A 22,831-nucleotide genomic window follows, 5' to 3' on the forward strand; every position below is an offset into this window, starting at 1 on the left:
TGGGAGAGCGCTGGGGATGCACCAGCTCAATGACCAAGTTTCAACGGAGCCCAGCCCACGTTGCTCAGTGGCTAAGTGTCCACTGAGCATCCACCTAGGATCCAGGAGGTCACAGTTCGATGCGCGGTCAGGGCACATGCCCGGGCTGCAGGCTCGATCCCCAGCAAGGGGTGTGCAGGAGGCAGCCGATCAATGACTCTCATCATTATGTTTCTCTCTCTCTCTCTCCGAAATCAAAAAGGATATATTAAAAAACAAAAGTCTAAGAGGAGGGTAAAGACATTTTTGGATATGCAAATTTCAAGAGTGTGCCTTCAGGTCACCTTTCTTAGGAAGCTCCTGGAGGATTTATACCAAAATGAGGGTTTAAATCAGGAAGAGGAGGAACATGGGCCCAGCAAATGAGAGTCTGGGTGTCTTCAGAGAGCAGCTACACTGCAGGGCCAGGAAAAAAGTACCCACAGAGCAGAGGCAGGATGAAGGGCTCTGGGAGGGCACCTCTTACAGAAAAACAATGACCCAGATGGGTCTTGAAAAAGTCTGACTGGTAACTTTTATTTTCTTCTTTATATCTTTTTTTTTTTAATATATCTTTATTGATTTCAGAGAGAGGAAAGGAGGGGGAGAGAGAGAGAAACATCAATGATGAGAGTCACTGATCGGCTGCCTAGCCCACAACCCGGGCATGTGCCCTGACCAGGAATCGAATCCCTATCTCCTGGATCCTAGGTCGATGCTCAACCACTGAGCCACGCCCAGCTGGGCTTCTTTATACCTTTTATTTTCATGTTTCTCACCAAAGAACGTGTTTCTTGAGGCAGAAAAAAATAAACCCACCAGTATGTATTACTCTTTTAGAAGATACTTACATAAATATACAGTAACTATAAAAAACTAAAAATCTATCCTTTTAAAAAATAAAAGAACATACCTTTGTAAGAATGGTTTTACCATAATTTTTTGTGCTGGTCAAACCACTGTTCAGATAGATATTTTTCTTTCCATTTGGACTATAATAAGCTAAAGGAGAGAGGAAACAAATTGCTTGTTCAGTGCAGAATTTCAACATATGCTAACCAGCCTGCTAGTCCCAGTCACACAACAAATGGGAAACTTACCTTTTGGACAAACGCCTCCGTGGCTGTTTGCTCTGGGTGAACCAACGTAAGCCAGTCCGAGAGTTCCCATCTCAAAATCCTGGTAGGTGAAAAGATGTGCTAGGCAGACTCTAGATGCTTCTTCAGCTATATCAAAGCTAAATTGCTTTTAAGAAGAAGAGTTCTTAATTAGATTAACAATGACATATCGAAAGCTGTTTCAACCATATATTCCAGAACATACCATATGAATGCAGGTAAGCACCAAATAGTGTGGGCAATGTTCCTCATCCACAGCTCTCGCTCACCTACCTGCTTTGCTTTGGTCTTACAATGTATAGGAATTATAAATATAAACGTATAGGAAAGCATATATACTTAGTTTTATGTTACTGAACTTAAGATTAAAATCCACTTAACTCAGCACTGGTGCTATGGTACCAATTTTTTTTCCTTAAAAGGGCTCCATATATTACTTCAAAAACCTCCACTATAACAACCCATATCTCCAACTGAAAAAGACCCTGATTTTTAAAATGCTTAAAATGAGCGGCAGGGTCCTTGGCCAGGTAGCTCAGTTGGTTAGAGCACTGTCCCGATACACCAAGGCTGTGGGTTCGATCCCATGCCAGGGCATATACAAGAATCAACCAATGAATGCATACATCTCTCTTTCATCAATCAATCAATCAATAATTAATCAATACAATGAGAAGCAGGAAAGCCCTGTATGAGGAATAGGTGTTCCCAGGAGATGCCACCCTGGGATTTTGACAATTCTGTGGTAACAGGGTGAGGATTCTGAGAATCTACTAGGCGTCGGAGAGAGAACTGGAGGAGCATTTGTAGAGTCAAGAGTTTCCCCCTTTTGTTGCCCCTGACACAAACAGAAAAGCAGACAGGTGCAATGGGTCAGCTGGCCTAGCAGTCAGGATGTCTGGCACTCCATTCTGACTGTCATTAATAGTTATATAATTATCCATAAACAAGTCCTTTAACCTTGCTGTTGCAGGCTCAACTATGACCCCCAAAATTCTTATGTTGAAGTCTTAACCATCAGTACCTCAGAATGTCATTGTATTTGGAGATGGGGCCTTTAAAGAAGTAGGTTAAGGTAAAATGAGGTCATATGGGTGGGCCTAATTCAATCTGACTGGTGCCCTTATAAAAGGAGACTGGGACCCAGACGGTGTGGCTCAGCGGTTGAGCACTGACCCAGGAACCAAGAGGTCGCCGGTCTGATTCCCAGTCAGGGCACATGCCCAGGTTGCTGGCTCAGACCCCAGTGGGAGGCATGCAGGAGGCAGCCAGGAGAAGACGGCCGTCTACAAGCCAAAGAGACCTCAGGAAAAAAACACCCAGCTGACACCTTATCTGACTTCCAGACTCCAAAACTATGAGAAAATTTAATGTCTGTCGTATACTTTGTTACTGGCAGTCCTAACAGACTAGGACCTTGCTGAATCTCTTTAGAAGAGTAATGGTGCTATTTCAACTTACCTCTCGGGGGAGCTAGTGGGTCAAATTAGACAAGGTATGTCGGTGCACTATACACATAGAACACCCTAAGGACCTCAACCTGGATAGAGCTGATAATATTCTGTAATTCTATTCAAGCTTTGAAAACTGGACTTCGGCCTTGTGAGACTTGCACAAGGGAATTCAGATGAACTACACTGTGCCTGGACTAACCCATGAAAACAAATAAAGTGTTGTTTTAAGCTGATAAATTTGTGGTAATTTGTTAGAGCACCAAGAGGAAACGAATATACTACCAACCTATTGAAAGATAAACATATCATTTCATAGGAGGTCATTTTACAAAGCAAGAGGATACACAAATTCAGACACTGAAATCATGTGGCAGACGGGAGAGATCATATCCTGTGAGGCAAGAATCCATATGGCAGTGTTTAGGTTGACTACTTTAAATCACCAGGATAAAAACACAAAAACTTAACATTCTTGAACAGAACGTCCAGATCTCTGAGTTATAAATCTACTGCCTAATTCATTTCCATATCGTTTGATCATTACTGACCTAAGAGACTCACTGAAAAGTTCAGAAAGACCTGAACAAACAAAATGGTACAAAAAATGTATACCCTGGGTATCCGCCAGTTTTCTTCACTGGATCCTCACAGATACCAGGGATGAGCAGCACTGCTCTGGAGCACTTCTCACTCGCACAGCTTTTTTGCCCCTCTTGCTGGTGGCCCTGCTGCAGGGACAAGGTGATGGCCGGATCAGCCGCATGGGCCGCTCCTTGTTCCAAGCACCTCTCCTAGCATGCCCCTTCATCATGCAGACACGACCTCCCCGAGAAATCACGTCCAGGGTTCCTCAACGTACCTCAAGCAACATCTTCACATCCCAAGCATCCTTTTCTTCATTTGGATAACTTTTTGCCATGTTATAGTGCCTTTCACCTGGTTTTACTTCTTGTGGAGACTTGAGAATGCGAATCTATACTTAAAGAGATAACATACTTAGAACACTTCAGAAAAAAAATCACAAACTCTGAATACTACTTTGTTCAGACATTCAAAAAAAGACTATGATTCTAGAAAAAATATGTTATGGAACCAGAATCCATGAAATTCTTCAGCTCTAAATATTCAATGTTTAAAAACAATGAGAAGCATATGATATGGAAAACCTGTCAATAAATGATTTAGAAATTTATAGAAGTACTCCAAATTTTCATTTTCTCAATTTAGTTGGGAAAAAAAAAAAATTTAGGCTGCATTAGCCTAACATACTTATTTTAACTACAGTTAATGATGCAGAGATGCAGGTCAACAGGATGTGCACCACCAGCGACCACAGGAGTAAAAGATGAAGAACAGGGGCTATTCCTTGTGCATGTAGTACACACACATATTAATCCTGCTTAAAACAAAGCAAGGAACAAAGGCATGCTCCGCACGGTCATTCTGGCGTCTCCTGCTCTGTCTGCCTGTGGAGGGCATGCTCTGGTCTGCTCTGCACCACGTGGTGTGCTCACTGGGGTGGGCCTTGCAGTTCTGGTGGTGGGTGGTCAAGGTCAGTTCTGGGATGAAACAAGAAACCCACAGTGACTGCCCATCTAAACCACAACTTCCAATCCATCTGTCATCATTAAAGAAGCTGATATTTGCCCTGACCGGTCTGGCTCTGTGGTTAGAGCACTGGCCCTCAGACTGAAGGGTCCTGGGTTCAATTCCGGTGAAGGCTCAATCCCTAGCCCTGGCTGAGGCCTGTGTGGCAGGCAACCAATCGATGTGTCTCTCATCTCGACGTTTCTCTCTCTCCCCATTCCATTCTATCTGAAAAGCAATTGAAAAAACAAAATCCTCGGCGGAGGATTAAAAAAAAGCTGATATTTTTATCTCCTATATCACACCTATTTTTTCACCCGGTTCCAAGTTCTAAAGCAACAAAGACCTTTATTTACTGGCCCCCTAAAACTAAACAAGTTACAGCTGTTTAAACAAGTGAGGCAGCTTGATATGAACCAGTGGGATAATCACCGACATATTCATGAAATGAAGCAGCACAATCTACAGAGCACGGCACACCACCACTGTGTCAGAGACACACATGCTATACATGCACAAGGCCTCTGGGAAAATACACATGAAGCTAGTGACATGGATGTCTCTGGGGGAGGAAACTGATTTGACGACGGGCAGAGATGAGGAGACTTACTTTTCACTGGTTTTTGTATCGTGTGTATATGTTACCTATTCAAATAATAACTTAAAAAAAGAAAATGCAAGTAAAAAAATGGAAAAGGGAAAAATAATTATCTTAGTTTTATGCAAGTACTATAGAAGTTTAACATTTATAAAAATGATGTATAATTTCAAATTTGTTTTTAATCTCTAAATTCTATCTATAGAACCTATAAGAATATGGTTAATTTGGTACAAAGAGCCTAGAAAAAATAGAAACAATAATTTCCATATCAGAGATTCTGTCCAAAGCAATAACCAATTCCAGAACAGTCTTTTTAATCAGTCACCAATTTGGAACAATTTTTACTATGAGATATTAAGATGACATTGACACATTGTGGCTGGACATACTCTATTAACAGAATATAAGAAATCAGGAGATTTAGGGGAAAAAAGATCTAATGGTTCTGTATGTATAATGCCTTGCAGTAGTTCTGAGCAACTTTTCTGACTAAGGATTCAACACCATGTGCGAGGATTCTAACTAAAGACAAAAGGCATAATCAAAGACAAAGGAAACGAGGCAGGGCCCCTGGCTGCTGTGGCTCCGTTGGTTGAGCACCGTCCCATGTACCAAAAGATCAGAGGTTTGATACCTGGTCAGAGCACATGCCCGGGTTGAGGGCCTGGATCCCCAGGAGGGGGCATGTGGAGGCAGCCGATCAATGTTTCTCTCTCCCTTCCTCTCTCTACAATCAATTAAAAAAACATATTTTAAAAAAAGAAAACAAGGAAGGGAATAAAAAGGCCATGAATTCAGAGAAAGGAAAGACAGCAGCAGCAAAAAAGGCTTTCTGCCTAAAACAAGCTTAGGAACAGAAAACTCCATAATCTAGAAATAGTATCAAAAACACTGTATAATTTACCAGGTGAGAGTTACTAGCATTTGAGAATATTTATGATTACATTTGAAAATAAGTTTTGGGGTATGAATGTAAGTAACAAATATGTGTATTATATAACTTAGCTGAGTAATGTAAGCCACATCCATTGATAAATACCTGCTCTATCTGTATTCCATAACCTTTAAAACCTGCGTTGTCCCATGAAGTATTCCGATAGATGTCATCCACTCTGTCAATTAGCTCTATCTGTGTGTATAAAAGAGAGAGAGAGAGAGATTATGTATATTTTTACTACTTGCAATGTAATAAATTCTGCAGGGAGAAAAAACATCAGTTTAGAGAAAATGCCATTGTAAAGTTTCTACCAATTACAAAAACTAACATAAAGATGTTACTCCTTATCGCTGACAGTGCTAACAAGGAAGTTATTCCTAGCCCCAAATAAAGTGATATTACCAGAGTAAAACAGCGGTACCCCTTATTACAAACCCAAGTAACCAACTGTATATGGAACCAAAATACCAAGTAACCGGCTTTTTAAAAATAACTGCCATTCCAGTCAGCTACAAAAATGAGAACAGTCAATCAATTTACCTAAAATATTCTCTTCTAAGAAGTACTGTCTTCACTCTGTCTCATGGCAGGTTCCTCAAACACCTTCCTCAGAAAGAAGTGTCTGGGACTGCTACGCCCATTCCCCAACCCTCACAGGGCAGAATTCAGCACCGAGGACCAGGAAGAGTACAAGCCAGAAAAACAGGGTTTTACCACCCTCCTTTCTTCTGCTAGCTCACTTGGGAAGGGGGTGAGGTAGGTAGACAGTGACAGCCAAGGACGGTTCACACCACATAATAACACACACTCATTACCTATCTTCTCACAGAGAATTTTTTATTGTTCAAAACTGGGTAGATGAGGTTTGTTCAGGCAACTGTGAAGCACATTATAGGTAGGAAATTGTTCTTTGCTTATAGTAACTGTAAGACTAAGAAATGCAAATTTTAAGACTAAACCTCTCATTATATTCATATTCTTGGTATAATGAACAAAGAAGTAAATTAAGAGGAGCCCCTTAATACAAAGCCCTACTAAGAAACTTTTTCAAGAAAGAGCTCTCTTACGTAGGAGCAAGAATTACAATGACTTCACACACTGCGCCTATTAACTTCACAATGGATTCTTTCACTTCACATGGAAGGGAAGGGAGCAGGGCGAGGAGGGTATGAGAGAGAATGGGAAGAGCGAGGCAAAGAGAAAGACATCTTTACTGCACCAGGCTCTCGGTTCATGAATAGCTGCATTCTCTTATTTCCTAAACAACATTTCTGTCAGTGCCAAGTTATCATGACAAATGAGGTCATACTAATAAAAAAGGTCAATGAAATTCTGACTCCCTTGACTTTTCAAATTGCACAGTAAATGCTTAAAAATTCAGTGTCAATATATCTGTAATCATCCCTTCACATCTTAGCCTACAGTTGGTTATGACCATGAAAATCCCATCTAAATGCAGATACTCCAACAATTAGCTATTTTATGACACAAACCAAACTGACCCTCTTCTCTGAAATATGCATATAAGCAAAAATAAAACACACAGGTTCATACAAGTACTTTCTCTACTCTAGAGCAACATTCATGTCACCAATAAGATCACTGCCATTATAGCAGTAATGTTTTCAAAGAATTCACTTGTATAAAAAGAGCTCTATGTAACGAACTCTCCCAAAACCTAATATGCTTAAAAATTCTAATGTGCAGAAAATAATAGTTCAAAGGTAAAATAGGTTTTAAAAAACCTGAAACTAGAATCTCTGTGCAGTAATGTAAGAATCTCAAATATTTTATGCAATAATACAGCACCTGAAACATCCAGTTTCAATTTTCAAATTACAGCAGTCCTCTCTTAAATGAAATTTGTCTACCTATGCTGAGTGTTTTTGTCCAATCATTCCCCAGTACCAAATACTTACTAAGTAATTTGTAGTGGTACTCTCTTCCCCTCTGCCCATGTACTTGTAAAAGCGATGATCTGCCACCACCAGTAATTTACACGTGTTCTTCATGGGATTGGGGTCGGCTCTTCTCCTCACCCGATGAACAAGCTCTAATATGAATTTGTACGCACTATTAAATTAAAATTCATCAAAACAAGGAGTTTTTTATAGTAACACTTTAAATCTAGCATATTCTTGAAACAAACATTACTTAAATTTAGTTTCCTTACAGGTATCTTGAACAAAAAACAACAACAATTTGAAGACAAAAAAGTGAAAAGTAACATGAGGTTTTAAAATTGTAGAATTCAAAACCAAGAAAGTGTCTCTATAATTTTTATTTTTAAAAATATATTTTTATTGATTTTAGAGAGGAAGGAAGGGGGAAAGAGTGAGATAGAAACATCAATGATGAGAGAGCTTGATCAGCTGCTTCCTGCACGCCCCCAACTAGGGATTCAGCCCGCAACTCAGGCATGTGCCCTGACTAGGAATTGAACCTCGATCTCCTGGATCCTAGGTCAATGCTCAACCACTGAGCCACGCCTGGCTGGGCTCTGTAACTTTTAAAATGAAGCAACTTTAAAAAGTACTTAAAAGAAAAGTGATCACCTATTTATTTCTCCGCTATGAAGCTCTCACTCTATTCTAGAAATCCACGAATTAACCAAAGCAATGGCCAAAATATCAAGGTAAGCAAACATTAAAAATTACTTTGTGTTAATAGGTTTTCTTATCAAATAACCAAATTACTTAAGAATTTATTTATATACTTAAATGCTGTAATATTTTCCAAGGATTTTAACAATGAGGACAGTAGACTATTTCCCCAAAGTGTTTGTTTTCAAACAACTCTAAATGAATCTGGCCCAAACTGATAAGCTTCTTCTTTCTAAACATTAGAGACCTCCCTTGCAACCAACTAATTTCTTATAAACTTATCTAAAGATGATCTTACAACAGTATTATCTTATCATTTTTAAATACTTGCAAATAAAAAATTAGCTGCCCTCAGATTATTTAACTCCCCTTTCCGCAATCTTTTCTTAAGTCCAGCCTTTATTGTTACTATTGTTTTCTAGTGTTTTCATTCTTTACATTATAGGCAAAAGAATTAACATAAAAATTTCTGAACAAAACTATTTTCAAGCCAAAAACTAGTTACTTGACAAACATGTTTTGTTTTGTTTTTTAAATCAATTAACAACCACCCCTACTGAAGACAGCCGTAATGCTTGTTTCCTATCTGAAATATACTTACCATCAGGGGGCTCTCTGTCTACCAGCCCTTCTGGAAACAAATCTTCATTTTCCGCTTTTATGTAACCACACACTTTTGAAGAATGCAAGCGTGAAACATTCTTGATGTCTTCAGATTTATAAACTAACATTCTTTTGTCTGTAGTATCATTAATTAGTCTCCAAAGTGGCTAAAATGGAAAAAATATAATTGAGATGAAAAACATAAAAATTCCTAAATATTAAATTCTTACATCCTTTCCTTGTTTTTAGATAATCTTTGTTTCCAGGCTAAGTAAAGTGACTAATCATTTTATCGAAAATACACCTTTTCAATTTTTATCAGAGTGTCTATGCTGATAATATACAGATTATTCACCCTTTGACTTATCTGTATATGAAAAGAGCATTATTTTGCGCAAGTTATGAAATCTTTTAGAAGACCCAGAAGAGAAAATGCACATCCTTTCCCATCCCTGATTTGTCAGCACCAACTGTGCTGGCACTGCTCCAGGGGATGGACATGTAGCAACGAGAGGCAGCTGAGGTTTCTGTTCTTGCGGCGAGTACACAGGTGTTGTATTATTATTATGTAGTACTCCTGAAATTTATGTCATTACCAATGTTACTCTAATAAATGTAATAAATACAGAAATGTGAAAATACACATACGCTAATAAGAAAGAGCTCGCGTACAGATTTACCTCTATGTTATACTCTGCCCCATCCGTGTTGATCCTTACTGTAATATCATCATCGCCTATATGGGCTAGAACCCTAGAGGCAGGCTCACCTTAAGAGAAAAAAAAATTCATTATTAGAAATATTTGTATCAAAAAATAAACTATGCCCTACTGCCACTAACACTCAACGAAGCCCTTCATCAGAGTGCATGTGCCCAGAGGCTGTAGACCCCCACTATGAAAAAAGCCTCAAGCAGTGAGAGACTTCCCTCCTCAGCAGGAGCCTCTATTTCAGTAACCTCTCTGCCTCCAGCTTCTTATGAGAATGATCTAGAGTCTATTACAGAACAAAACAAGGTGTACATTTCCTTCTGGAATAACTCTGCCTACTTTGGGGTAAGAAAGAACTAAGAGGAAGCAGAAAACATACTCTGGAACACAGAGGTCTTGAACTAGACTATTTGACCATTTTAATGCCATTTTTTTCTTATTGTAAAAAAAGTTCCAGAAGTAAACCACACCTGCTAGTTGGATACATTTTCTTCAAGAAATACAAAACAGGATCAAACAGCCAATTCTTTTATCTCCTAGCTTCCCTGTTTAAAACCTCACAAGGGTAGTATACAACGCTTCTCTGAAGAAAAGAGAAGGTTAAATTCTTATCACCGAGAGGAAATCCATTTTGATCATCAAAGCAGCCAGCTGGCACGACATGCTGGCGATACCCATATCCTCCTGGCTGAATGCTGCGGCTTCCAAACAGATAGCTCAAGGAAAAGAAGGAACAGCAGTTCTCTGGTAGCTCTTCTCCCTCCCCCCAGAAATGGGTATGCAGTCAAGTGGGATCTGGACAGCGAGCCCCCTAGACACAGGCAGGCAGACAAGCTCCATACTCACCGACCACGTGTCCGCTAAAGAAGTCTTGCCACTTGACACTGTACTCGCTCTCGTTTTTACCATCCACCACCACAACTTTGAAATTTTGGGAAAAGCGTTCAGTACTTGATGTCAAGTATAATTTAAAATGCCTGAAGAAAGAATGCATTCATATTTTACTTTAAGAATATACAATGGAAGCCTAATTTCCATTCAATTAACCTTTCTTAAAAAAGAAGCTGACATTAATAAAATGCTATGCAGGTTTTAACTAATATTTCACTAGGTACTTAGAGCTTTATATCTCCTGTAAACACAGAGACCAATTTATTTAGCTGTCAGAATCTGGCAGACCAAGAGCACCTAGAACTGGGCAAAGAAGATTCAAACAGCTTGGGCCCGCCAGGCGTGGCTCAGCGGTTGAGCGTCGGCCTAGGATCCAGGGGATCGAGGTTCGGTTCCCGGTCAGGGCACATGCCTGGTTGCAGGCTCAATCAATGCCTCTCTCATCATTGATGTTTCTCTCTCTCTCTCCTTTCCTCTCTTTGAGATCAATAAAGATATATTTTAAAAAAACAGCTTGGGTGTTCATCTCTGCTGGCGACTCTGCAGAACAAGGAAACACACACATCTGGATAGTGTAAGTCGGAGTCCTGTTTATCTTAAAAACTCATTAAAAACTGGTATTATTAGATACCATTTATTGAACACCTACTCAGTGCTAGATGCTCTGTATATGTTATATCCACTTCACACAGTAAAAACTGAGGCTTGGAGGTTAACATACTTAAGGTTATACAGCTGGCAAACGGTGAAATTGAAAGTTGAACGTGGTTCATTTCAGAAGCCTGTCCTACACTGCCTGTAGCAATCAATCGGATCTTACTGCTGTGCAAAATTAGTAAATGCCTGTTTTCTGTATTTAAAACCACTCATGCTTTTTTCTCCTTCTAAAGAGAACTTATCTTTAAAAAAATTAACCCACAATACAAGGAAAATAAATACAAAGCAAAAACAACACAGGCATTAAAATACACACTGCAGTTCTTTAGTTGGCTTAATATTCTTTTGTTTTCTATGAGTTTCAGTCTTGACTTAAAAACTGGGCATGGTGAGAAAGAATTTTCCGATCATTATTTACAGAGTCCTTTCAATGTGCCCACGAACTCCAAAGATAAAGAAAGGTATGTTTTTCATCTTAACCACAGGAACAAATGTTGTCAGCTGTGGTGCTGAAAATATGAAATGTTACGTCCCCACGGGTCTGCATAAGCCTACACTGCCAGCAAGAATCTAGACTGAAGACTGTCTCCATGGCAACAAATATTTTTAACATTTTTGAGAATAACAAGGTAATTTTAGTTTGCTTGTGGCTTTTTTTTTTAATGGTCACAGGGAAAGACAATAGAACATTATTTCAGAAACCCTGGAACATTTTCTCCTGCTATCCTAAAGCATATCTTCCCACACACTCACAGGTATGACTTTTCCTTCCCATCAGTTAAGCTGAGAACTTTGAAAAGAAAAGCATCTCTATTATAAATGTATTATTTAGCTTTAGAGCTCTCCAGGAGTCTCAATACTACTTTTACTTAATGTTCTTTCCAGAAAAATCACTGGAATTGTACTCTTCATTTTCTACACTAATAATCTGCTCTATGGTAAAGATGAGGGCCAAGTGCTAGTAAAATTCCTGTGGTTTTTTTTACTGACTTTCCAATCTTCACCTTTCAGCTATAAAGCCTCCAACAGAATGTCAGATTTATACTTTACTCTCTCAAAATTATGTGAAGTCATATACTTACAAAATTCTTTTAGCATTTTCATTTATCTTTCTGACTTTTAATTTAAGGATTTACAGTAACTACAAGCTGGTATCAATCCATCTGAATTAATATTTTCTATTTTTTGTATATATCACAAAAAAATCTAGTTAATATCCATCACCACGCCCGGCTAGTGTTGCTCAGTGGGTTAGAGCATCATCCAAAGGTCGCAGGTTCGATTCCCAATTAATTAAAATTCTTTGTTAGAATTTGATAAACATATTATTATTACTTAAATATATCTCTATTGATTTCAGAGAGAGAGGAAAGGAGAGGGAGAGAGGGATAGAAACACCAATGATGAGTCATTGATCGGCTGCCTCCTGCACGCCCCATACTGGGGATTGAGCCCGAAACCCAGGTATGTGCCCTGATCAGGAATCGAACCTCCATCTCCTGGATCATAGGTCAATGCTCAATCGCTGAGCCATGCCAGCTAGGTGATTAACATATTATAATTACCACCAATGACATCTCTGGAATACCTATTTACTTTTTTAAAATAATCATCAGTATAAACTTTAGAATGAGCAATATATACAATGTAAGAATAATGACAGACTAATTATATCAATCACAAATCTATAAAAATGTAACCTCCCAAGATACCCTTATATACCTGAAACTAGTATAATATCATATGTCAACTGTAATTGAAAAAATAAATAACCTATGGGGGGGGGGGACTTATTTTTCTGCTTTTGCCAAACCAAGTCCCATTTGCCCCAACATTTTTCTATGAATAATTAAAATTACCTTTTTAATGCTGAAAAAGTCAATAGTGTTTCTAAATGTGTTGATGCCTGTAGATCTCTTTTTCTTACCGAGTGCTGTTGGATATTGGATAAAGAGAGGATATCGTAGTCTGAGAGCAAAGAATCAAGCTTTTCTGAAATAAAGGCCAAAAAATTATTAATACCCAAACCTACTAATCAATTGCAATATTACTAAAATGAGAGAGTCAGACAAACTCTTCCTAATGTAACACATTATGAACTGCCCAACACATAATCTATGAAGTATTCTTATGAAAAACCACAAATCGAACCTGAATCTAATCAAGATCTAACTTCTAGTTTTGAAAACATAAATGTTGAATGTTGCCAAGTTAAATAACCTTAGTATGCAATCAGCCACACCCAGAATGTTAGAATTCCAGCAGAACAGATGACCCAATGTCTTTAGAAAATAAATGGCATGGGAAAGAAGGGATGGGCAGAGACTTAATAGACAAGAATAGGGCAAGCTAGCCAATGTGTGAACCTTTTTAGGTCCTAGGTCAAACAAACCATGGAAAGATATTTGTGAAAACGAGGGAAATATGAACATGAGTCCATGTTCATAACAGATAATGATAATTTTGATATCTCAACAAGTATCATATTATGCAGTGACCTAACTTCTAAATTAAAGGCATTTCTGGCTTGTATGTTTAAAATTCCTAAGACCAAGGTGGCCAACTCAACCTGGCAATTGTCAATCTGGGCTACATTAGTTTCTTATCAGTTGATGTGTAACAAGAAAGAGCAACAAACGTATTAATGGCCTGAGCAAACCAAAACTGGGAAAGTAAATGTTTTACAGAAAAATCACATATCCCAAATTAAAGAACAAAAAGTAATAATATCCCCATTTTGCTGCTCTAAACAAACACAGCAGATTATCAACCCAGTGGACACCAGGAAGTAAAAGTAGTAAGACCAAATTAGTCCCTGGGAAAAATCAACATTAATTATTTTACCAGACTGACTTGGAACCCAAGAAAAGTAAAGATCACTGCCCCCAAAATGAAACAAGCACGAAAATGTTTTTATTTGATACAGAGCCAGATTAAACAATGTAAAGTACGTCTGCCCTATAAGTCACTTGTCATCAACAGCAACTCTGCTGCCTCTTCCAAAATCAGGAGAATTTCCGAAATACAATTTTGGTGACTTAAGTCTCTGTAGAAACTGTCTAAAAATATTTGAGCTGAGGCTTTCCTTTTCTCTCAACAAATATCACTGCAGAAGCAATGGTATTCAAAATCATTCCACTGGACTTAGGATGTCCTCAAAATAGAGCAGGAGCTTAAAATACAAGTGAATTGCTGCCGAGGTTAAATATGCTCACAAAACCATGTGTAAAATAAAGAACCAATCCAATACTCTTCTACTTCTTCCCCTAAACTTCCGAACTGGTTCGTTCATCAGTTCACTCATTCACTGCTAGGTGCCAGGCACTAGGCTAAGTACTGACAGAGAGCCCTAAACAGAACCAAGTTCTTGCCTAATGCAGCACTCATCTTAGTGCGGGAGACAGACATGCACAAGCAAATGCAAGTCAGTGCTGTGGACATTAAAGCAGGACACAGACACAGGGCGCGGGAAGGGTCAGTTTATAAAGAGTGGTCAAAGAGGAAAAATGGACCAGCCAGCGTGGCTCAGCAGTTGGGCATCAACGTAGGATCCAGGAGATCATGGTTCGATTCTGGATCAGGGCACATGCCTGGGTTGTGGGCTTGATCCCCATTGGGCGTCGTGCAGGAGGCAGCCCATCAATGACTCTCTCATCACTGATGTTTCTATCGCTCTCTCTCCCCCTCTCTCTGTCATCAATAAAGATATACATTAAAAAAAAAAAAAGAGGAAAAATACCTCCTCCCTGTGCAACTCTGAAGACATCAGGGAGTAGACATGCTGCTAAACAATCAAAGTAAACTCATTCAAAGTCCACTCAAGGGTCTAACTCAAGATAACATTACACAAAGTAGCAGCAAATTTCACACTTGCTGAGTCTCACCATTTTCTGTTAACAAAAGTTCCTTTTAAATTTAATCCAAAGGAAAGCTGTTTAAGAAGACATCGATCACTTTCATGCCTATGGATGGTTGTGGAGGTCTGGCCTTGCTAATGTTTGTAATGCTTAGCAGCACCAATAAAAACCTTCAAGAAACTTACCATTTATTCAGCAACTTTTTAGTGTTTCCTACAAAACACTATGGTGGGTGTTTCATGTTATCTCCACAAACACCCCTGAGGCATTATCCCCATTTTATAGATGACAAGATAGACTCAGGAAGAGGATCACAAAGCTAATGTAGCACAGAACTGGGATCAGAGCTTGGGCCAGCTGGCCGGAGACCCCAAGCTTTACTGATGTCATACTTTTTAAACTTCTTAAAGATAGCCTAGCTGTTCTTGGACCTTCTACTTCCTGCTCTCCTACTTTTTGACAAGTCAACCAAACATGACCTCACCTCCCTCTGAATTCTGAAACACTGTTTATTCCTTTCTTCTGGCACTTTTGAGTTATATTTGTTTTATCTCACAAATAGATTGTAAAATGGCCAAAAGGGAGCTCTGTACTGTCTGTCACATACCCTACCTTACACTACCCAGCACAGAACCTTGCACAGAACAGCACTCTTGTGTTTGCAAATTGCACAAATGCTCAATGCTGAGGTGCTGATAGGATTCTTCACTCTTCCACTTCCTGATACAAACAGGTTGGTACATGAACTCAGTTTCATTCAAGATCACAATCACTCCTACTGACTGAGAAACTCAACCTCAATACTGTAGTTTCACTGTCAATATTACAGGCCAGTCGTTCTCAGTATGCTCTCCACCAGCAGCATTGGCATCCCATGGAATTGTTACAAAGGCCAGTTTTCAAATCTCCTACTCAATCAGAAATTCTTGGGGTGGGGCTCAGCAAACTGTGTTTAACCTGCCTTCCAGGTAGTGTTGATATACACCTAAGTTTGACAACCACTGAACTAGGCTAAAGTAAGGAAATAGCTCAAAGATGTTCACTGTTCAGCCTTGCATTATTTTTATAAACAAAAATCAGAAACAAGGTAATAACTGTCAAATAGATAAGTTATGGTACTTCTTTTTTTTTTTTAATTGTTCTTAGGTAGAGGAAGGGAGGGAGAGAGAGAGAGAAACATTGGTGTGAGAGAAACATCGATTGATTGCCTCCAGCACATGCCTCAACAGGGATCGAACTCGACACCAGGGTATGTGCCCTGACTGGGGCTTGCACTAGCCACCTCTTGGTGTATGGGACAACGCTTCAATCAACTGAGCCACACTGGCCAGGGCAAGTTAATGTACTTCTACATAACAAAAAAATGCAATCATTTAAAATGCTCTCGCCCTGGCTGGCATGGCTCAGTTGGCTGAGCATCGATCATCACATGCACCACGAGGCAGCCGGTTAAATTCCTGGTCAGGGTCCATGCCTGGGTTGTGGGCTCCATCCTCAGCAGGGAAAACGCAGGAAGCAGCTGATCAATGTTTCTGTCTCTTTCTCCTTTCCTCTCTCTCTAATATCAATAAAAACATATTTAAAAAAAAAAACTTTAAAAATATAAATAAAATGCTCTTAAAAACAGGTTTTTAAAACATGGGAAAGTATTTGTTATAACATTAAACAAAGGCACATTTTCTTAAAAAATACTATTCATATTGCATGATATTAACTATGTATAAAAATAGGCTTAGAAAAAAATAACAGTAAGATAGTAACATCACTGGTTATCTTTAGGTATATTTTCTCTATAAAAAGCACCTTTTAAATGTAGCTTGCTGAAGCACTTTAAAATACTTAACTACTATGCTTCCATTGTAATTTGTCCTCTTATAATAACTAGATGGCTCCAACTGCATGTTCTGGAGCTGTTCCAAACTGCATGGTAAAAGCACTGCCCCATCCAACAGACTGATCTGCTCTTGCTCCTGTCCCTTCACTAGCAACTAACCGTTTCTCAGATACTCCACGTTTCATTGCACTTCACTTCCCAAATTTCCACCATGGACTGTCTCAGTTTTCTATAGCTTTTTCAACAGCATTTATATTTCCCCTACTTCCCAAAAGCTTTTATCCTCCATTCATATCCAAATCTCTCAAAAAACAATATAAGCAAACCACTTAACGTCCTTAGTTCAGCGCATGGTCATAATCTCTCTTTCAAAAACTCCACAATAGCTGCTCCGCACTCTCTAGAATGAGAACGCCTTCCTTGATTTTTACGAATTACTCCAGCAATCACCCTAAATTACTGAGCTTTTCTCATTTCAGCTGGCTACAAACACAAATCAGAAAACAGCAGACCATTCAAAAGGTCAGAGAGTACTATGATTTCGTTACCCACCCCTTCCTCTTCCCTGCCACATGCTGTGGTTTCCCTCACTTGACCTCCTGTCTAGTGGTCCTTAGAGACTCACCCCTTCCTCACTGCTTCTGTATCTTTTCCCTTCTTGCATACACATTCTGCACTTCCTTTTACCCCTTTCTACCGGACTCCATCTACTCATTTATTCAATATTTATTGAAAATCTCCTACCTTCCAGGTACCAGGGATATAACTGAGAAAGAGAAATATATTTCTGATATTGTGACACTGGCAGAAAGACCACTACACCAAAAAATTATTACAAAGTATGTCAAGCACCAAGGGAGAGGAGGCTGTATGCAGGCAGTCAGGGAGGGATCAGGAGCAGGAGCCCCGCCTGGGGACGGGTGCTTTCTCAGGAAGACAGCGTGGATGCTAAGACAGGATGAAAAGGAAGCCAAGAGGAGAAAGAAAGGAGACGGATCCAAGCAGAGGGCTGCAGGAAACAGCACAGGACACACAGCAATGAAGGCCACTCAGGCTGGAGCACAGAACCACACGGGACGTGAAAAGGGGTAAGGCTGGAGAGCAGGCAGAGGCCTGGTCATGAAGGGCCGTGGAACTAAATTAAGGGTTTTGGTCTCCGGATAAGGACAACAGCTGTGAGTCAGAAATTTCACTGGGACTGCAGGGTGGAGGGAGAGTGGGCGAGAGGGGAATGGAATGGGGCCTGGGAAACCAGCTAGTAAGCTGCTGAGCAATCCCAAGTGCAAACGATGGAAAGACCCCCTTCTGCCTGGGGTACCTGGAAACACGGTGGCACCACATCCACTGAGATTTAAAAACAAAACAAAACACGGGAAGGGGCAGGTTTGGCCAAGGGGTTTACATTGAGAGGACAGCTGGAGTTCCATACTACAACTTGTCCCTTACATACAGTTGGCAATTACACTGTTCATTTACACAGAACTGTTTTTTGCTTTAGGTCATCATATGTTTGCAATCATGTCACTGACAAGTCATAAAGTGGTTTTAGGTAGAGAGAGAGCAAATCTGTTATTGTATGACTTTCAACATTGACATCAGTGGTAAAAAGCAGCAGAAACTTTGTTCCTCGTACATGTTCTTCAAGAATAGAGAAAGTTGGACCTTCAGGCCGGCACTGGCTTTGTAGATATAGATGTAGATGTAAATGTGGAGTGGCCTATGGGAGATCTGATAAACCTTCCACTCCACCCTTCTCTTATGCCTAAATTGTTTCATTTCTGGGATAAGCTTTTAGGCCACTGACTTTGGTACAAAGACATAAAGTATATCCATATTTCTTTCATCAAGCCCAGAGTTAACATTTTAAAGATAAAACCAACTCTTAAACAATGAAATGTTAAATGAGCGGAGTCTGGGAACATGTGTGGACTTTTTACTTAATTTCTCTTTTCTTTTTGCAACAAATTGCATTTCCTGGAATGCACCTTGCAAGTGTAATGCAGAACCCCTGTAGCACTCTGCTCACCATTGCTCTGCTGCGTGGAGTACCAAGTGTTCCCCCAAAATGACACTATCAGTGTCATACCACTACTTCTGGTGTCAGGAGTGGAAAAGATAAAGCCAGGACGGCTGTCGAGTGTTTATTCTGCTTGTGCAGAAGACACATGAACCTGACTACTCTTCGGTACTCCCCCAAAACACATAGGACGGGGTGGCCTGGCCAGCTTACTCTGCAATAAGCCACAGTGTGGGTGAATCCCTCCTTGGGACACAGAGTACTTTGGACATGTTATATCTGAAGCGCCTGTGAACACCAAGGTGGAAGCATCATGCGGACAGACGGATATGAGTGAAACTTCAGAGAACAAGTCTACGTTTGAGATAACATTCATCAGAATGTGTACAAATGGTAGGTGAAACCAAGGCAGCAGATGAGACTTGTCAGAGCCTAAACGCATGTTAAAAGAAAAAAAGAGAGGTGTGGGGAGGAAGACATTCATGTCCTTGGTTGGCTTTAGGACTAAGAAATAAGGGGATACATGAAAAAGCACTTCATTTCACTCCCTTACCTCAGTGAAGCCTGTCCTGCCCCCTTTTCATACTTTCCTCAAATTATACTTCCCACTAAAAACACTCACCATCTCCCATAAATACAAAATGGTGAAGAATCCAAAAATCAACCACACTTGGCCTTGAAGGACACCTACACTTAATGTTCTGGAAAACCCTGCAAAGGCCAACAGGCTTTCTCATTTCCCCACCATGTCTCTGTTAAACTCTTCTCTTCATTCTAGTCTAGAAATCCAGTTCATCTCTGACTACTACAAAGCAGAGGTGCATTAAGTCTCCCCTGGAACAGTTAGGGTGGTTATGTGTTTGGGTTTCAAAAGAATGCAGCCTGTAAAAAAATTAATATCAAAAGAGGAAGCCAGATGTCAAAATACCAAGCAAAACGGTGCTGTCAATGAGAAATGGGCAGTGCAATCTGAAAAATCCCCACACCAAAAACCTCAAGGTAAACTTCTAAATACGTTTCAGATGCAGCGCTCATCCCTCATCTGTGACCTACATGCTTCTTTCCTCCCACAACATCCTCTTTTTATTAAAAGCAACATAAAGGGAAACCACTTTTGAATCAAAGTGAGACTTATACACCCATCTGCAACTCCAACAAGATGTCATCATGACTAAGCTCACATGATTCGTAACTTTCCTAAATTGTGCAATTCATAACAGTTCAATTGAAATCCTTCTGGGTGACCTATGAGTACTCCAAAGCCTGGATCCAAATCCCTAATCGATATTTAGAACTACAGTTACAGTGACATTTATAGGATAAGTAAGCTAATAAACAATAAACCATGCTCTTTAACTAAGAAACTATTCATTGGTCTTGACCAATTCAATCTAAATAATGGTACGGTTAAGCAACAAATTATATCCCGAGCCATTAAAAACACACAGAGAGTCAATTCTCTTAAAAAGAAAAAATACCCACAAGATATATATTTATCAGTATGTGAACCTGACAACTCACTACACCTAAGACTCATTTTTTTCTGCTTTATTTAAAAAACTAGACAGGATCCCTAAGGTTAACTTCAACCATCTCTAGGTGCCCCATCAGGAGTGTCCACCTTTCCCTCTTTGCCTACCTAACCTTAAAGCCTGGGCTCAAATACCACCTCCTTCAGGGAGCCTTGCCTAACCTTCCCAGGCCAGGTTCCACTTCCCTTCATGATGCCACCGCCTGCCAGACTCTGCTCTTCCAGGTTGTTTCAGAATTGTGTGTTTAAAGCTCCCTACTCCACAGCCTCAAAAGTGTGGTGAGGATGGGTGTTTTCTGATTTTATTTCCAAAACCACACCTAATACTTGCACACAGTGTGTTCTTCAAACATCTGGTGAATAAATGGGTAAGTCCCTGCACTTTCTGGCACCAGCCTTCTGCACTTTGCACATTAAAAAAAAAAAAAGGCCAAAAAACCCCCCTTATGATCTCTGAATGTTGCTGATAACTGATCTGGAAAGCAAGGTTTTCCTCTATGCTATGTGCATCCCTAGGATTCATGTTTATCTTTCCACCTGTGAAAAACAGAATAAAAGTCAAACAAACAGTTGTGTTTAGAGTGGTGACAACTTTAATATCTCACAATACATGTTTATTCTTTACGTTAGCAACAATCCCTATAGAGTGGATCCTCGCCCTACCCCTTCGCTTCATCCTGACCATCCCTACCCCAGTTTCCCTCCCGGGGGCTTGGCTTATCCCATCTCAGCGCCTCCTTGCAGGCATTCAATGAGTCACCTGCAACCCATCTCGCTAGAGAGAACCACCAAGCTGTTCACCTGAGAACGCCCAGCACCTTCAACACCCTCCCTCCATGACAACTGTCCATCAAAGAAGGAAAAAGACCTGCCAGGGAAACGAAACTTAATGAGCCATTAAGAAAATGGACGTGGTGTCAAGATCTGCACAGCCCCGTATATTATTAAATCCTGGTGGGATCCGGGGACCGACCCAACCATGAACACTCAGGGAGGCTAAGGCTGTGCTCAGAAGGAAACGTTTCTCCCTTTCCTACTAACTGATGGCACTCGGGCGGCAGCTTCCGACGGACGGAGGACCCCGCGGACAGCGCAGGTTTACACCGACCAGACTCCGAGCCTCTCCAAGCTCCCCCATGCTTAAAATCCAACCTCTTTAGAAAACCCAAATAGGAAGCCTCTCCTTTCTAGGCTCAAAACGGACCCGGTGGGTCATCCCTGCTCGCTTCTTGGACACATTCAAGGAAAACATTCGCAGCAGCAGCAGCTTCACGAGCGGCCGGGGCGGGTGGAAGCGCTCCCGGCCCCAAGCGCCTCCAGCAAGTTACAGCCGAAGGAGCGGAGCGCGAGCGGACGGTGTTCACAGGCGCAGCCGCCGCCCGGCGGCGAGGCGAAGAGGCCCTGGCGCGCCCCCGGAGCGGCGCAGCCCCGGCGCCCAGGCCCGAGCGGCCGCCGCGGGCCGGGCCGGGCAGGCCCCGGGCCCCTCGGCCCCTCCACCCGCGCCGGCTCCCCGCACCCCCCAGACGCGACCCAGGGAGCAGCGCCCCAGGCCCTCCGCCGCCGGGGAGGCGCCCCCGGGCCCGCGTCCCATTCACAGACCGGCCCGTCGCCATTCCCTCCCTAAACTCCGAGCCACACCCCCTCAGACACAGAAAACTTGGGGACGCGCCGCAGTCGCCCGTCCCCCGCCCCCAAACACCTGCTCCCGCTTCCCCGCTCTGCCCGAGAGCAGCGCGCCCCGGCCGCCCGGCGCCGGCCCGAGCCGACTCCCCGGGTCTTTACCGAGTCGCTCGGGGGAGCCCGGCTGGTCCGGAGGTCGCGGCGCCAGCACGAAAGGAACCAGGCTGGTCAGCAAGAGGACGCACTGCCTCATGTTCCCGGGCCGCCGCGTCCGCGTCTCTCCGCAGCCTCGCCGGACCGGGGTTCGGGGCGCCGCTCACATTGGGGGAGGAAGGGATCCGCCCGGCCCGGCCCCTCACACCGATCGTTCCTCCCGCGCCGCCTACAGGAAGACTGGAGCCGGGCTCCGGGCTCCGGAAGTGCGGGCAGCGCTCCGAGGCGCCGGCTTAGCCCACTTCCGGCCGCCGCCGCCGCCTGCACCGCCCACAGGCGGAAGCCGTGCCGCGCGGCATGCCGGGAGGCCATCGCGCGCCCCGCCCCGCGCCAGCGCCCCGCCCCTTCCGCCCCGCTGCGGCTGCGCTGACGCCAGTCGGGACGCGACCCGCGACGCCCCGCGCTGACCCGGCGGGACCTCGCCTGTGTCCCCGGCTGCCCCTGTCCCCGGGTGACCGCGGCGAGGGGGCGGGAGTCGGGAGCAGGCCCGCGAGGGCGCGTCCGGCCTCCTCCCCTGTCTCGGTCCCGCCTCTGGTTGGGATCCGTTTTCCACGTTACCGCCGCGGGGTGCGGGGCGGAC

At 42.0% G+C, this 22,831-nt stretch overlaps 1 protein-coding gene across 4 annotated transcripts in view; it reads right to left on the reverse strand.

The window, feature by feature from the left end:
- Positions 1-22,390, reverse strand: part of ADAM17 (ADAM metallopeptidase domain 17) — a 41,033-nt gene extending 18,643 nt beyond the window's left edge. For 3 of the 4 annotated variants that reach the window (XR_015715505.1, XR_001602209.2, XM_016199162.2), the window contains exons 1-10: positions 22,201-22,390; positions 13,039-13,171; positions 10,478-10,608; positions 9,602-9,690; positions 8,920-9,088; positions 7,635-7,768; positions 5,818-5,907; positions 3,450-3,563; positions 1,119-1,263; positions 932-1,020 (exon numbers count right to left, since the gene is read on the reverse strand). Coding sequence is in view for 1 of the 4 variants with exons in the window: in XM_016199162.2 (XP_016054648.2) it covers positions 932-1,020; positions 1,119-1,263; positions 3,450-3,563; positions 5,818-5,907; positions 7,635-7,768; positions 8,920-9,088; positions 9,602-9,690; positions 10,478-10,608; positions 13,039-13,171; positions 22,201-22,291 (1,185 nt within the window). In the remaining 3 variants the exon portion in view is untranslated. Of the gene's footprint in view, positions 1-931; positions 1,021-1,118; positions 1,264-3,449; positions 3,564-5,817; positions 5,908-7,634; positions 7,789-8,919; positions 9,089-9,601; positions 9,691-10,477; positions 10,609-13,038; positions 13,172-22,200 lie in introns of those variants that run through there. The other variant, XR_015715506.1, reaches the window with a different exon arrangement.
- Between the last annotated feature and the right edge of the window lie 441 nt (positions 22,391-22,831).

This window comes from Miniopterus natalensis, chromosome 13, assembly GCF_054644295.1.
Source record: "Miniopterus natalensis isolate mMinNat1 chromosome 13, mMinNat1.hap1, whole genome shotgun sequence".
NCBI lineage: Eukaryota > Metazoa > Chordata > Mammalia > Chiroptera > Miniopteridae > Miniopterus > Miniopterus natalensis.